The sequence below is a fragment of the Neodiprion lecontei genome, chromosome 6, assembly GCF_021901455.1.
Source record: "Neodiprion lecontei isolate iyNeoLeco1 chromosome 6, iyNeoLeco1.1, whole genome shotgun sequence".
Lineage (NCBI taxonomy): Eukaryota > Metazoa > Arthropoda > Insecta > Hymenoptera > Diprionidae > Neodiprion > Neodiprion lecontei.
In genome coordinates this window covers 25,447,376-25,463,663 of record NC_060265.1, presented here as the reverse complement: position 1 = coordinate 25,463,663, position 16,288 = coordinate 25,447,376, and the positions used below count along the sequence as shown (strand labels likewise).

The following is a 16,288-nucleotide window of genomic DNA, read 5'->3' as shown; positions in this document are numbered from 1 at the left end:
AAATAGTGAGGCAGTAGGTCTACGCAGCATTTGAAGGAGAAAAGTCGTCTTTAAATTTCTATAAAATTAAATAATGTTAAGTGTATGTCACGGACTAAATCCTGATTAGGTAACAATCGACTAATATAATCTCGACGACAGATATTGTGAGTAAATTTATCAAGTTTCTTCAATAAATCATATACACACCTAAAGTATTTATCATCGCTCTCCCTTCAACAGATAATATCATCGATACGTTACGATCTCTCAGATGTACATATTTACACTATCATCGTCCGAATATTCTATTCTCAATCCCTTATCGTAATATTTTATGATTTCTTCTCAATTGGATTATATTATTTTATACATTTTATGCTGCTCATTCCTGTTAAACACTGAAAACTATCAAGCCAAGTTCGTTGGCTTGCGACGAATGGGGATGATTTATTTTACGCTGTATTATAAAACTTTATGGTATGACTCGTTAATCACCACATAAATAAATAAATAATCTGTTTTTCACAATATCTTAAACTATTTCGTATATTCTTCGTATCAGTCTATTTTATTTCATGTTCAATATCGTTATCGAAACGTTATCGTTGTCTTGCACGCTTTATTGCAATAGAAAACTAATTCTTTCGCGTTAATTAACGACTAATTGACCGGTCAATTGATACCGTTTTCGTATTCATCATTAGTAGTGCCAATTAGTTGGCTGACCTTGATTTCATGGTTGCGACTACGATATAATATGTACTATATTTTTCAAGCCTCACGGAGCCTGCCTGCAAGGCTACTTGCATGCCAGAATCCTTATGAAAATCGGATTCTGTTTGATAACACCTCGTTACGCACTGCAGTTTGTTGACAAGGCAATTTGATGCTGAGATATACGAGACGGTGTCGACGTGTGTAAAAATCGATCGAATTACGACAACGACGGATTTAACTAGCTGCCAGCGGTCGTCGTGGGATTTGATGACGAGAACTAGGCAAATACACTCCACATTTCGATTAGCACACGCTCGCAGCGTATTTGTATAACACAGAGATTCCCTCCGTTTACAAGTTGAAAAAGTCTTTCTTTTTTTGGCGAATCGTATTTCGTCCAATTCGATTTAATCGTTATCCGCGTACATATCGCGCACCGGAAACTGCAATTATAATGCTTTGGTAAAGCAGTCAAAAAAAATCCTCGTTAGTCGAAAATTTATCACACACGCCGAAATGAAATTTCAATCATCGTTTGAAGAGAAAATTTCGTTCCTATTCAATAAACGTAAACTGGGAAAAACCCGCGAGGAACGACGAGGAGAAGATCAGCTGAGCTCAGCGTAATACCCAACCTAACATCTATCGGGTCCGTTGATATCTTCTTCAACCGAGTTTTTCCTCCTTGGGTTCAAACTTTACCGCGACTCTTGTCAATTTTCCAGGCGGATAGAAAATTCACAAAGGGTGTCAGAGGAAGAGTGAGAGAGAGAGAGAGAGAGAGAGCGAGAGAGAGAAGCAAGCATATACGTATGTATGCATATAACATCTGCGGGGAAGTACTGGGTACATATTTGCATAGCGTCACCGTAGTTCAAATCTGGAAAATTAAAGAGTTCGTCCCTTCCATGGAGTGGAGGAATCGCATTTCCAGGGTAAATATTGAATATACCTACCCACGATATCTGATAAGGGTTCATTCTCGATATCGGAGAAATGAAGATGAAACAAGTCTTGTAAAGGAGATTTTCGTATCGTGACACGTATTATGCACATGATACAACGTACGATGTTAAATTTTTAACCCCGGAAATATGAATCATCTACAACAATGACAAATAATCTGATAAAGTTTCGAAGAACTTTTACATACGATACTTTTCACGGACGTATTTAAAAAAAAAACATGTCTTCTACCTTAGTATAATCATATGTGCCTTAAATATTGATTTTCTGCGTGGTGCTAATTAGGGAAAGAAAAATAAAGCGTTAAAAATACGTTAAATTCTTAAGAAACTCGACAATTCGGTGCCGTTTTACGAATACACCAATAATTAATCGATACACCTAAGACGTATATGCACGTACTCATACTACATGTACTTAGATATATGTTGCATGAACCCAAGCTTTATCACGTCGCGGAATGTATAATACAAACGTAGGAACGGAGTAAATATCGATCATAGTAAAAGACAAATGAACAAAAAGGGGAGAATAAAAAACGAAAAATAATGCTGAAAAAAAAAAGAAAACCAAAGAAAACCAACGAGAAGTAAAGCGAAGCGAACTGAACGGCACTCAACCAACAAGCCAACCAACCTCGCGTCTTTATCCTTTACCTACTTATGTACGAAAGGTATGTACCTATGTACATAGGTACATACACACCTCTCCGTACAGATTTTTATTCCTTATACAAAATACAATAAAACCAAGATAGTTATCGGTACTGGCACAGCTCTTTCCGTAGGTAGGTACATTAAACGGGAAAAATCGATACGCGTAGTTATTTCACGAGCATTGAAACGAGCTCTCACGGATGAGCTGCAAGCAAGCTGATGCTTACAACGTTATATATATATACATGTGTGGTGTGTGTGTGTGTGTGTGTGTGTATTGAAGGATCTGGAGCAAACGCATTAACCGGCATGAAGGATGAAGGAAAGATAGCGAAAAAACGAGCAAAGAGCAAGAATAAAAGAAAGGAAAAAGGAAATACGACCAGGAAGAGAGAAGGAAGAAGGAAAAATCAAGTTCGAGTTCAGTTTTATATACGGTTAGTTGAGTACTGAATGCGTTTAGCCTGTACTGTGTAAATATTCAGTATCGAAACAACTAAATTCGAATTAAAGTTTGCAAATTTTGTTATTTTTGAGAAACTTCAATCCCATAGTTACGGGCATACATGTTACCTAGTCAACGTCTTACGATCTGTTGAAAAATGGACGTGTAATCAGTTTTCGTCGAATGCGATATCCTTCGGTATTACAGTAATACCGATGCACTTTGAGTTGGCTTCGAAATATTCATTCCTCAAAATTGATGTTCCCCGACCACGCGTGCTTTTGTCATTTTCGTACATGTAGTGACAGCTGTCTAATGACGACGTTATAATGAGAGGATATGGATTTTATGCACGAGGCTGCGTGCGTGTGCGCGTGTGTGTCTGCACCCTGGCATATGTATATATGTATATATCGAGAGAGCCAGAGTGAGCCAAGCCGTGTGGTGTTCTTTGCGTGACTCACGTGAACACTGAACCAGAAAGCCCCAGCCGAAACGGTTGGTTGACTACGGTTGTAGGCAATGTATTATACATCTATACATACATAGATACGTACACGTATATGGAAAACTTTAAGAGACACACGACTTGTGTGCCGTATAACCAACCTTTACATTGTAACGCATACTAGGTATAAGAAAAGAAAGGGAAGGAACTCTAATGGAAAACGTTTGTGTTCTTCCTTGCTGCGGGGAATTTCTAATTAGCAATTAGCTGAGATGATTGCTTGTCGTGTGGACAGAGTCTATCTATCGAGAGCCGGTGAAATACGGTCAATAAACGAAATACGAGAAAATTCGAATCTGCATTCACGTGCATGCAGCTGAATTATAATTCGGCAAAATTTCCACCGTTTGCCAATACTTGACGACGAATTTTTAATTAAAATTATCGAGGTACGGAAAGTAAAACAAGATAAGTATTCGACACGGTCAATCAGCCGGGAACATGACCGACGGTTCGACCCTCTTGGAAACTCCTTGAATTCAACGGTCCAAACGGTCGCGCACGCCCATTTCAATTGATCAATCGAAGCGTCAACGTTCGGCAGAAACCACGTCGATCATCCGAGGGACAAGCATCATCTGCATTGGACGCGGCAATAATTGCGTAACAAATTGTGTCCAAGAACACGGAGAGAATACAAAAGTAGATTTTACTAAAAACTGTAGGAAAAGCGAGAGACACGCCAGGTTTTTTGGTAAAATATACTTTGTAAAATCTGTTGCATTTATAAAAATAAAAAAATATAATTGACATGGTTAGTTTTTTACCTAAAATCGTGATGTGTCCCTCTTTTCCAGAAATTTTTAGTAAAATTTGATCATTTTTTCCTCTCCATGAAGATGTAATATTACAATCGAAGCATCGGGGTATCGTGGATCGATGTACCAGCGATAGAGCAAAAACATCAAGAAAAAAAACACACGCACACACATTTATTTATAGGGGCTGTAAAAAGATGACATTATACATACGCCGTAAGACATGTCGAATCAGCAACAGTGTAGATTATAATTAATTCGCTTTGTTCCCCTGCAACAGCAGTCATGATATTTCTAAAACACTCGAGCTTTATTACCACACACTTCACTTTGTTCCAAGAGAGAAATAGCGCGAGAAAGAGAGAGAGAGAGAGAGAGAGAGAGAAAGAAAGAGAAGAACTTACCGAGAGAGCACTTCATAACCGCCCGACCACGCACACCGACTATAGGCACACTCGAATTAAAATGGTTCACTGAAACTCATTCTCTCGAATAAAATAGATTAGGTCCAATAAACGCGTGTATGCAGTCATTCACTCATTGGCCTGCCTGCCAGTCCTTCATTCCACGCAGGCAGCGACGAATCTCAAGACTGCCGACTCCTCTCTCTCTCTCTCCCTCTCTCTCTCTCTCTCTCTCTCGATTTCTCATCTGCCTGACGAGCTATTACACGAGAATAATCACACCGCCTTGATTCACCGTCTATTCGCAGCACAACACTGTCTGAAAATTTCCAGAACACAACTTCGGCTCGAAACCGTCGGTAGTTTTTTTTTTTTCCTTCGACGCAATTTTCAACCTTTCACTCGAAGACACTTCTGTAACAGTGTCACTTTGTCGTTCGTGCAACGCTTTAAACTCACTGCCAGATGTATGTGTGTGTTTGTCTGGATGTGTGCTTTTAGGACCCGAGGTCTAAGATCTGTTTTCCATCCGACTATTACGCATCGTGCAAGCTGCGGCAGCGTGTAAGCAATGAACTTCTTTCAACGTCGAGACGAGCGATCGTTTTCACGATTAGGTGAAAAAAATTTGCCTTTAATCGTGACGCCCGGTATCGCTCGAATCTAAGCTCAAATTGCAAGGGTATTTTTTGAAGCACCAAATTCACGGATTACCGCAGTTTCGCCCGCATTATTCAGGCACCGATTTTCACTAAATTTTCGAAAACGTTTGTGAAACTTACTACGTTAAAAAATTGAACCTCGACCTGCTTCTGGTGGCCAAAATGTTACGTATACTATTAATTTTTACACCGTAATTACGGCCACATTTACTGCGCCCTGTTTGTACCGTCGCCACGCCGTATGGGCATTATATAAAGTTTCAACGTCCGGTTAGCGACATGTGGCTCTCACAAAAGACGGTTCTGTACTGACCAAACTACGTGTACGGAACGATAAAACTACACCGCTTTCGTCGAAACTTTTCTCCATACATCGGTTCCTCGGCATTACTTACCTATAGTATACCTGTATAACATAGGTAAGCAGTGCGAGAGATAATTTCTATTAGCGCGTATTACTTTGTTCGGATCCATTTCTGCACTCCCTTTTTTTCCTCCTTTGCATTACGTTGAAGGACGAGAAACTTTTTTCTCACTCCTGATCCGAATACTTTTCCCTTCCTTGGGATGAAGCTTTTTTTTTTTTTGTTGCTGTTAATTTTTCTTCGCGACGAAAGATGCAACGATACTTCAAATTCGTTTTTCTTCAACAATTTCGAGCCTGTTCAGCTGTCACAGCACAGAAACCGAACTCTAGCTGTCCGGCCAAGATACCTGCATGCAGCACACGGCCTGCAGAGAGCGTGTAAAAATGCAGCTGATAAGCGAGCCGTGTGTGACCGGAGATAAACGGAGGTGCAGTCAGGGTGTTTGACCGTGCGGATCGCGGCCGACGATATTATCAATGCCGAGTCAGTAGAATAGAAGCGTGTTTATTTTCCATCGAGAGGGTTTTGGATCGATCGTCGAATGAGCTGGGTACATTATCGCGCAATGATCGCGTGGGAATCTAATCCGATAAAATGAACGCCGGACAAATCCGATAAAGTATTACACACGACGTGACACGATTCGAGAAAATTGAATATGATACCTGACGATGATAAACGGTCAGTCTAGTGATAACTACTAATACGCGTCGCACGTGTTATACTGTTGGTGATTGTTACCGTATCACTTTGTCGTTAGCTACAGTTATCGTATAATATTTATCGATAAGGACTGAAGGGGATTAGAAAAAAGAATAGAACAAAATACAAGCAATTCCAGTTTGAAAAACACTCGCGAGATCGTCGTAACACGTTCAACAGATCGCTCAGTCTCATGGAAACTTGATGCAGGACACAATTTTGTATCCAATGTGTTGCTCCGAGAATCGATATTACCTACCTCCCCGTACAACATTGCTATAGCAACACTCGATCAAAACATCTGCAAATATGAATATACACATGTACAGCGCGAATTGCTAACGACGGAATGATCCGTCGTCTGTTAAAAATTGAATGCGCGTGCGCTACAATCCGAGAGCAGTTGTTCGTCAGGTTAGCCAATCGTCACGAACGCAACTTCAAAACTTTTGACAGTTGGCGCTGGAAGTTGTGCTCAACACCGACGGATGTCAAAATTTTTCAGGTTAAATACATCGCGGCGAGCTGTCGTTCGAATTTATGACGGTTGGCTACCCTGGCAAACAACTGCTCTTGGCTTGTAACGCGTGCGCATTAAACTATAGCCATTCTGTCGTTAGCAATTCACTCTGTATAATGAGTAAATTCAAATTCTCGCGAAGTTGCAATATCAATTCAAGTTCCGCCAATTATCCAATTCTAAAATCCGTCAAGGATCTCAGCGCGGAGGAAACATTGTAATTTATGCGTGTGTATAGAAAACAACAGATAAAATCGACCAAATGTTTTTGGTTATTTTCAAAGAAAATTTTTGCTCGAAACCGAACGAACGATGGGAGTCGGAAGTAAAGCGACAGCTTCGAAGCGCCTGCGAGTGAGGCAACCGGATAATCGCGTAAACAAGGCAGCGTTCGGCCTCTTGGGGGCCATTCGACGACGTGACTCTCGATTCTGACGGGCTGATTCAGCTGCTGCTGCTGCTGCCGCGGGATAATTTGAAATCGTAGTCTATCGTAGATTTTGCACTGACTTTTAGCACCAAAAGGGTCGGTGGTTTACCACCATGACGGGTAACGCGCTGGGAAATAATTTAGCACCGTTTTAAGTTGATTGGACCAAGAATTTATGTTCGCTTAGCAAAAAGAGGAAGGAAGGAAGGAAGGAAGGAAAGAAGAAAAAAAAAGAAACGCGTGATATACCTGTATACACGCATAGGGGAAAGAGCAAAGAGGAAGAGAAGGAACGTGGAAAAAAAAGAGGGAAAAAAAACCCTCGAGCCGCTCCGCGCGAGATGTGCTCGCCCCTAACTTTCTAAAGGAGGGTAGTTTAACTTTTGAGAGATATATCTGCAGCCTGTCTTAGGTAGGTACCGACCCAAAGATCCTCACGTGGCCGCCGCTTTGCGGTAAAATATATACGCCCAGCAGAGAATATCAGTGAATTTTCTACCGTCTTTATATTTCTAAATTTTCTTCACCGTTTCTTCGTACATTTCATTTCTCGAAATCGCGTTTTTTCTCTGTTATCTGGATTATTCGACCATCAGATATATTTAAATTTTCAATAAATTACTATACGTGTAGCGGTAGAATTATTTGCGCTTATAAACTTTCGGCATTTCAACATTAAATTATATTTCCCGAAGTTTGAAGGGAGATTCGCTGAGAGCAGGGCTTGCTAGACTATTTTGAGTAAATGCACGAGGAGCGAAATATGCAAATTGAATTTAAAACTTGCAAATCGTCCCTCCTTTTGACGGCCCTTTTCGAACGACCATCGATCCCCGTTGCAGACGATATAATTGATTGAAAATTCACAAAAACGAACTTCTTCAAAGTGAGTAACCCGTGAAGGCTTCAAAATAACTGCATACGGAATGCAGCGGTTAGCGTATGTGTCTCGTATTTTTTTTTTTTTTTTGCAACTGCGTATTTAAAGTTTTTTCTTATCCTGCAGTTTGTCTATACTGTGGAAAATGAAGGTGAAAACATGAAATAAGTCGACCTTTCAATGAAAAAAAATACTATTAACATGGCAACTGGAGAGGTAAAATAAAAAAAACATTTTAAATGCTGGGACAGGGAGAAAAAAATAAACAGAAATAAGCTGATTGATTATCAGGCGAATAAGGCGAATGACCGAATCGAAACAAGAGTATACATTTTTTTTGAAACAGTGAGGCGAAAATCATAACCACATATATAATCTATGCACATAACGAGGTGATAGAAGAGGTTGCAGCATTAATCAAATTTTGAAAATTGTTCTCCGCCGTTGGGGCGTGACGTGACCGGAAATGAGAAGGATCCTTCGAATGCATTAATTTTTCATGAAATATGATTTTAACCCCCCTCTCTCTCTCTCTCTTTCACCCAGCCGGCATTTACATTAGCAGTCAAGACCACTCGCGAAATATACCCTAAAATGGCAGAGCCCTGCAGCTGTAGATACGCGTATACATACATACATAAACATAATACTGTAGGTATATCGTGTATACATGGATATTATTACACCCTAATCTATGCATGTGTATTGTGTACACGGATGTGGAAAAGTCATCGGTCACGTTCAGGGCGAACCGGTCGTGCAAGGGGGAGTTGAAAATGGAAAATGTCACCTTATCCCTCTTAAAACATCCCGTCGCCTCTGACAAGAGATTGAGGAGGAAAAGGAGGAGGATGTCAGATACGGTAGAGATGCCACGCAGTGAATCCCAAAAGAACCGTGCGCAGATAGAAAGTTTCCAAGGTATCAATTGTACATGTATCTGTATAATACATAATACACCGTATGCATCCAAGTTCACCTATCCGTGAAAAAAAATTACATTACATACAAGACGGTAGATTTATAGATGTTGCACACACGATGTGTCCGTGTCTCGTTCAAAGAATAAAATCCAACTTATTCGTGCCTATCGCAAGAAGATACCTGTTAGAAAATAAGAGAGGGTAAAACGTCGCCACGCGCCGCAACGAAACGTGAAACAAAGTGCAATAACGCGTAGCTACACCGAACAATTTTCCCTAACAGTTAGCGAAACATCGAGAGAACGACGTCGTATATACTAGTTACAGAATATTGCGAAAAAGTATGTACGAAATAACAAGAGATTTTATACTTTATACATACATATATTGTATATATATATATATATATATACCGGCCGTACAGAGCGGCGTTACGATCCTCTATACACTAGCAATAAAACAATTTAAACCCTATCGCTGTGTTCGTTTGCAATGCAGTGTTTGTGTCACACGAGCCTGTATACTGCACCTTTCCTCTTATTGCACCCTCCACGTATACTACGAATATTGTAATATTATCTAGATGCGGGACGAGAGTGAAAAGAAAAAAAGGAAATACGAAAAGGAAAAGAAATGGAAAAAGTCCTCTACACTCAAGGAAAGAAACAAACTGCAATAAAACTAGGGAGGAAAAGAGCAGGCAACGTGCGGCAACGCTGGTATACATATATATAACAATAACACAATGTATAAAACGAACAACTATATCTATGTATATATATTATATATACATGTTTATGCGAGGGGCGAAAAAGTTTTAAAATTACTTGAAGGGTAATAATAATAATAATTATAATAATAATAATAATAATATTAAATAATAGCTATTTCACTTTTGAATATAATATAATATCACATGCGGCGATTTGTTTCATCTTTTATTATACTCTTTGCAGATTTAAAAGTACCTAATAAATTACCCAACGAATTTTATCTTCTAGTAATTCAACTATTTCGTCGCGATAATTAGATGTACTTTGACAATCGACCGCGTGTGAATCCGCGAAGGCGATTGAGTCCACTTAATCTGATTCTAACCTCTTTATAAGCGGCTTAAATGGAGCGAGATGATTGGTATCGATTTATCTATTCACTCACCACCAAATAGCTCGAAGCGTTGCTCCCCGTCGACTCCCTTTTTCTCTGCGAAGAATAATCCCTCTGCAGTAGAGACGTCATCGTTCGGACGTACGTCTAACGTACATATGTGTGGGAAGACACGCGAGGCGAAGAGAAGAATTTTTTATGAAGAAATACGCGGTAAAATGAGAGAAGAAAAGAAACGTGAAGGAAAATGTCATCCGATTTTTTTCGTTTTCTTTTTTTTTTTTTTGTCTTCATACATTCGCGCTGTTAACCGCGATTTCTCACTTTCGTCACTACTCGTATCATCTTCTTCTCATTCCTATTCTTTAGTTTCTCACTATATCGAATCCCCGTATCTTCAAGCTGTTTCTACAACACTGATTTCGATGCGGGAATACGTAGATCGGCCGCCCGTATCGTCGGTGATCTGAAAGTACATACAAAAACAATGGTCATCAATTATATTATTTTCCACAGCCAGTATAAATCGAGTATACGGTATGTTTTATCTCGTGTTTAAACTACTCCGAGTCCTCCCACTACGCGTCATATATCCAACAAAAAGATACGAAGTTGAGTCGTCGTCGAAGCTGCAGGTATGCAGCCTTTTGCCGTGTTGCACACGCGTCGCGTCGCTCAAGAAACAGCACGATAAAGAGCCCAGTTTTCCAGGCACGTTACGCATATGCGGTACATCATATATATATATACATATATGAAATGGTACGCCATGTATCGATTACAAGTACGAGCTAATGCGTTAATCTGTCGGGGACAGCTGTGTTTTGGGGAAAACGCGATAAGCAGAGTTGTAGCCTGCAGCCTGGTAAAGTAAGGCATTTACGTATACATGTATACATTTATGCATATATACATATGTAATACGTGTAGAGCTTATCGCTGTCACGGCTAAACAATGGAAGGTTAATATTCACAGTCGACTTGTCGCTTATTATTTTGCTATCGCGGCACGCGCCGTTAGAGAAAGAAAGGAATACCCGCTACCTAATGTATTGTATCAATGCAGGCCAAACTATGATTCAGCAATCGCGTGGAGTGCAAAGAAAGACCTTTGGAAAACATCGATTTTTAGATAACTCTACGATAAATCCGTGGAATAATCCAAGATAATTATTCAGGTCGTACGATTATATTCACAAATTTAAGTCATAATGTAATTTGGTGAATTTAAATTTTTATTTTTTTTTAAACATTATAGTCTTTCGCGAGCTTCTTCTTGTGTTGAGGAATTGTAGAATTTCACAATGAATAGATGATCTTTAATCTACGATGTAAAAATTTTCCTCTCCTACAGCAAGTATGTCACATTTTGTCATATCTTCTAAGCTTTATTCTTTTCTACATTAAGACACTGAAGTCGGACAGGGATAAACAGAGGTTTTTGTTACATATTCTTCAGATATATGTGTATTTTTTTTTCTCTCGCTACCGTATCTCGTACTATATTTACTTGTACTAACTTAAACTATAGCATTAATTTTACATTGTTGGAACAATCAATTAATTCTAATCCCTTGTTCAACTGAAACAAAATTTAGCGAATACGTATAGATTACATGATGCAATAACAGAAAATGTAGTATTTGCAACGATAATCACATCAACGATACTTGAACCTTTTTCGTAACGACACAAATATTTTTTTAGTAACTATTGTACTCATACACGTGTCGTGAAAACGTGGTTAAACGATGATTTTCGTTTCACTCTTTCGTCACGTCGCGTCAGCGTAACTATCTTCAACATCGTTTTATCGGCGTGTAAATGTAAGATATCCGTGACCAGTGCAGGTAACGTACGATTCAGCGGCGTGGGAATCAAGGATATTCGAAGATTGAATTCTTCTCATGACGTACGACGCGGCGAACAGGTATACGATAACACAACACGAATCTTACGCTGTCACAAGGTATATACGCGTTAACAAAGCCTCGAGGTGAACGGCGGATGAAATAGGATAGAATGGAGATAAATAGCGGTTCAGAAGGTGTCTCACGATCGAATACCTGGATCGAAGGAGTGGTAATAATACCCACAAAGGCACACAAGCAGCGTTTAAACATCGGATACGAATGGACCACGCGGCCGTTACGGCGTAACGGAGAGGAAGAACTTCGAGTCATGAATTATTTGGCAACACAGCGAGACCAGCGAAACGGAACTATAACACAAATGGAAAAGACAACTTCTTTTTCCTTTTTTTGCGTTTTTTTTTTTCCTTTTTTGTCGTTCTCTTCTTCTTTTCGTTAACGCTGATCAACCGCGACTCAAACTCGCATAGCACGCATCACAACATTACATCGAACCGACACCGGCTTCGTTGAAACGTACACCTACGAAGCTTCTAGCTTATACGCAATTCCACTCATTCGCTCTCTCCCTCTCACTTCCTCCCGTGACTTGAAAGACAAACAGGAAGTTACGTGCCGTTATCGTCTTCTTCTTAGTTAACCAGAATACGAACCGAGAACAACGAGCTGCGCATGTTTCCCGCGGAATTCGTAATCTCGAAATTGAAAGATCGCGCGATTTGTACATGTACGTTAGATATGCGGCACCGAGGCGCCTAGGCGGGATAATAATTTTACTTTTCAAATCTGTACGGTGTAATTGATCGATCTATTTCCTTTTGTACACCTATACACGTATAATTGTACCTATACAGGCGTGTATACACCTACAAATCCATTCCGTTTTCATCGGAAGTTATAAATATCTGCCAAAAGATTAAATTCAATGAATACCACGCGACAGGGGATGAAAATCACCCTCGGCCGGCTGCGAGCCTGGATTTATGACTTTGCGCGGCTCATCGAAAATTCATATAATACGCGAAGCTGTGTGGCTTTTCCAAAATACGTATAATATGTATGTATTATCGATATATAGGACAACGCCTCGCGCTAATCGGATAATTAGTATTCAGCAGGGCTGAGAGGAACAGTATTCCTCTCGTTCGCTATTCCGCAGATCGCTAACTCTGTACCTACGTAGGTATAAGGGGGGGAATATACCGTACATGTAGGTACGTATATCGCACGCCTAGCATAGCGATGGCAGGGAAGTTCGGCTCTCGAGTTACACAACAAATTTACGTTAGACTCGATTAAAATCAAACCCGTTGCACGTGTTCCGCGCTTGATTACTTAATTACAATATGACGTCACTGTAGCGCGATTCGTCTCACGAGTGACAGTCGCGTTTAATCTTGACAAGCTGCAAAGATCTTTCGAGATACGACTCAAGAAAGATTTGCGAATCTAGGTATAATCCATACATAACCGCTACACGCGGAACGAGCGCGCGTAGAAAGAGAGAGAACGGAAATTGACGTGAGAAAAAAAGGGATTGTCAAAAGATTTGAAAAGCAATTATACCGACGAGGCAATTCTACTACCGCAGTCCGTAAGTTAACGTCAAGATAAGCTCGGAAAGTATTCGATTATCGAGGCAATAAAACGCTCGACCTAAACAAAATTCAAACAATCGTATACATATATATTTATATGTGTATATACAAACACACACACGGTGCGACTTTATCTATCATCTCGCGACTTTGCCGCGGGGTTAAATTTGTCTTTGATTTTTCTTCGTTATACGCACGTGTATGTGGAGCTGTACGTTGGAGCCACACACAATTAAGATAAGAACTAATTTATGTCCTTTCCACTTTGACGCTTTTCTAGACTTCTTGTACACACAGGCTTTCTCTTATTTTCCCCTATAAATAGATAATCGCGAATCCGTGTAACTGAGATAAAAAAAAAAAAGTCTCGTTCCAATTCCCTTCTTACCAAAGGTACACAACACAGCCATTCGGCATGTACAAATGCATAGGTACGTGTTCACTTCGTACACAAGCCCTTACAGATTTTCGAGGGCCAACCTTTGTTCATCGAATCGAGTATAACTGTTTTCTTTTTTCACTTCTTTCTAATTAACCGCGAGATTTTTCAGGCGAAGAAATTAACGACCGACTTGTTTCGACAATTCCACCTTCTTTTTTTTATCTTTGTTATTATTTTTTTTTTTCTCTCGTCTTCCAGTATAGAAATATCCTCGCACAGAGTTTTAATTCATTCGGTATTCACATCGCGTGTTTTCGCCACCGGCGGTTATCACGAAAGAATAAGAGATAGAAGTAGAGAGAGAATAAGGAATATACATGATACAGAAAAGAATTATTATTCCTCAAGGCAAAACTATCCGTCGATCGCGGTTGTAAGCTGCACAAGCAGGATGCAAAAGTATGTATGTATTTATGTGCATTATCGTATAGCTGGTCGGATAGATAATGAACGACATCCGGCCGAGCGAGTATTTAAAATTAACAGCTGCGTGACAGCGAATTATCTCAATTTCTTCCCGTAATAAATCGCCGACGGTACCGAATTAAGCTCGGATAACTTCGAACATGTGCGAGACGCCCGCAGGAGCTAAAAACGTGATCGAGGAATCGATGATCATTGAGATCCTCCTCCTCTGCTGTTCTCTCTCGCATTGCAATAAGCGAGGGAAATTTTTTATTTTTGTTTTTTTCTACGCCCTTAAAGACGCGTGCTTGTGGGGAAAAAAGCGGGGTGAAAAGGGACCGAAAGGACGAAATAGCGCATGGGTCGAATGGCCGCAACGCGGAAAGAAAGTCCACGGAAAAAGGGGAAAAGAAATCTCAGACTTTCTGCGACTCTCGACTAGACAGCAGCAGCGGCGAACCGTTGTCATAATTTTATCTTGTCACTTCCGAAAATTGTACGTTTCTTCCGCAAAACTTATTACACCAATTTGCTATTTTCACGCTTCTTGTGTGCCGCGCGACGGGTGCGGTCGCGAAAATATTTCCACGATACCATCAACCGGAAAATGAAGTGCCCTCTTCTCTCTTTTCGCGTGGAAATAAAATCCCTGAAAATACCCTCGTATGTGCTTGCGTTTCTATACATATATGTAGTATACACACACACACACTTACGCACCGTATCTATACGTGCACGTATGAGCTTGAGGCCGGAATGAGATCATAAGCTGGTTGTCCTCTCTAACGAAGTTCAACGTCTCTCTGTACGACTCTTGCAAATTCCCCAATTATATCGTTGTTATGTATTCCTCAAGACGAAGATAGAGAGAGTGAGAGTGAGAGAGAGAGAGAGAGAAAGCGAGAGATTTAGTTATGCAACGTAAATTACGTCAATGTATTTCTTGCCCCCTTTTTTATTTCCCAGATTTAAACGAGCAGAAGCAGCATAGAATAATTCGCCACAAGGATCGACTTAATTTCGGTAATTATATACATACATACATACATATATATATATATATATATATATATATATATATATATACAATATCGTGTAATTGAATTTGCTTGATATTTCGTGATTCCAGTTTTTTACTGCTCAAATATCCTTTTCCCATTCCCCTACATTTCTCAAGTGCCGAGTGAAGAATTAATGATTAAAAAAGATGTTTCTTACTACCGCAGATTCGTGGCTGCAGTCGCAAAAAAGCTGATTGATTCGTTATAGTTCATATACGTGAGAGATGTGAGATGCGAGTGTGTAGATATGCATGTAAAAAGTGTTTCGATTAATTCGTTGTAAGAAAATTCGAGTGGATGCAACAAATTGACGGGTACCGACGACTGTTCGAAGGCAGAGCTCGCGCCCGCGTGCGTGTGTATGTGTGTATTTGTTTTCTTCTTTTTCTAGAAACCACATAAATTAGCATACGAATTTTCCGGCGAGCGTGTTGGAAAATTTTCGAGATGGCAGAGGGCCCCCGCCGAGTTGCGAAGGGTCGAGCGAATTAGCATCCCCGGAAACTTCAGACCTTTTCATTTGCATATTACTCAAGCATCGAGGATGTACCAACGCAATTACGGGTCCATGCAGCGTGAGTCACGTGCAGCGTGTTGATATTTGTGTGCGAGTCGAGTTATTGTAAAGCGGACGGATGTAAGGAGCGAGAAAGAGAGAGAGAGAGAGAGAGAGAGAGAGAGAGAGTGTGAGAAGCAGATTCTTTTTTCAACACAATTTCTCTCTACTTATATGTATATACTACAACATAAGTGGGTATAAGATTTCGTGCATACAATTTTCAAGATTCTCCGTAAAACAGCGGCGTCCGAAATGACGCCGATGACGCGAATTTCTGCAATATACCCAGTATGAAAATAGAAATGCGTAAACCTGCATGCACGA

The 16,288-nt window shown here is 40.1% G+C and overlaps 1 protein-coding gene across 7 annotated transcripts in view; it reads right to left on the bottom strand.

Moving 5' to 3' along the window:
* The window catches only part of LOC107218220 (protein sprint), a 101,593-nt gene that overhangs the window by 60,206 nt on the left and 25,099 nt on the right, over positions 1–16,288 (bottom strand). For 4 of the 7 annotated variants that reach the window (XM_015656029.2, XM_015656027.2, XM_015656028.2 and 1 more), the window contains exon 2: positions 10,080–10,494. In XM_015656029.2, coding sequence (XP_015511515.2) covers positions 10,080–10,160 — 81 coding nt within the window. In that variant the 5' untranslated portion in view covers positions 10,161–10,494. Of the gene's footprint in view, positions 1–4,245; positions 4,287–10,079; positions 10,495–16,288 lie in introns of those variants that run through there. The other 3 variants (XM_046743326.1, XM_046743327.1, XM_015656033.2) reach the window with 2 other exon arrangements.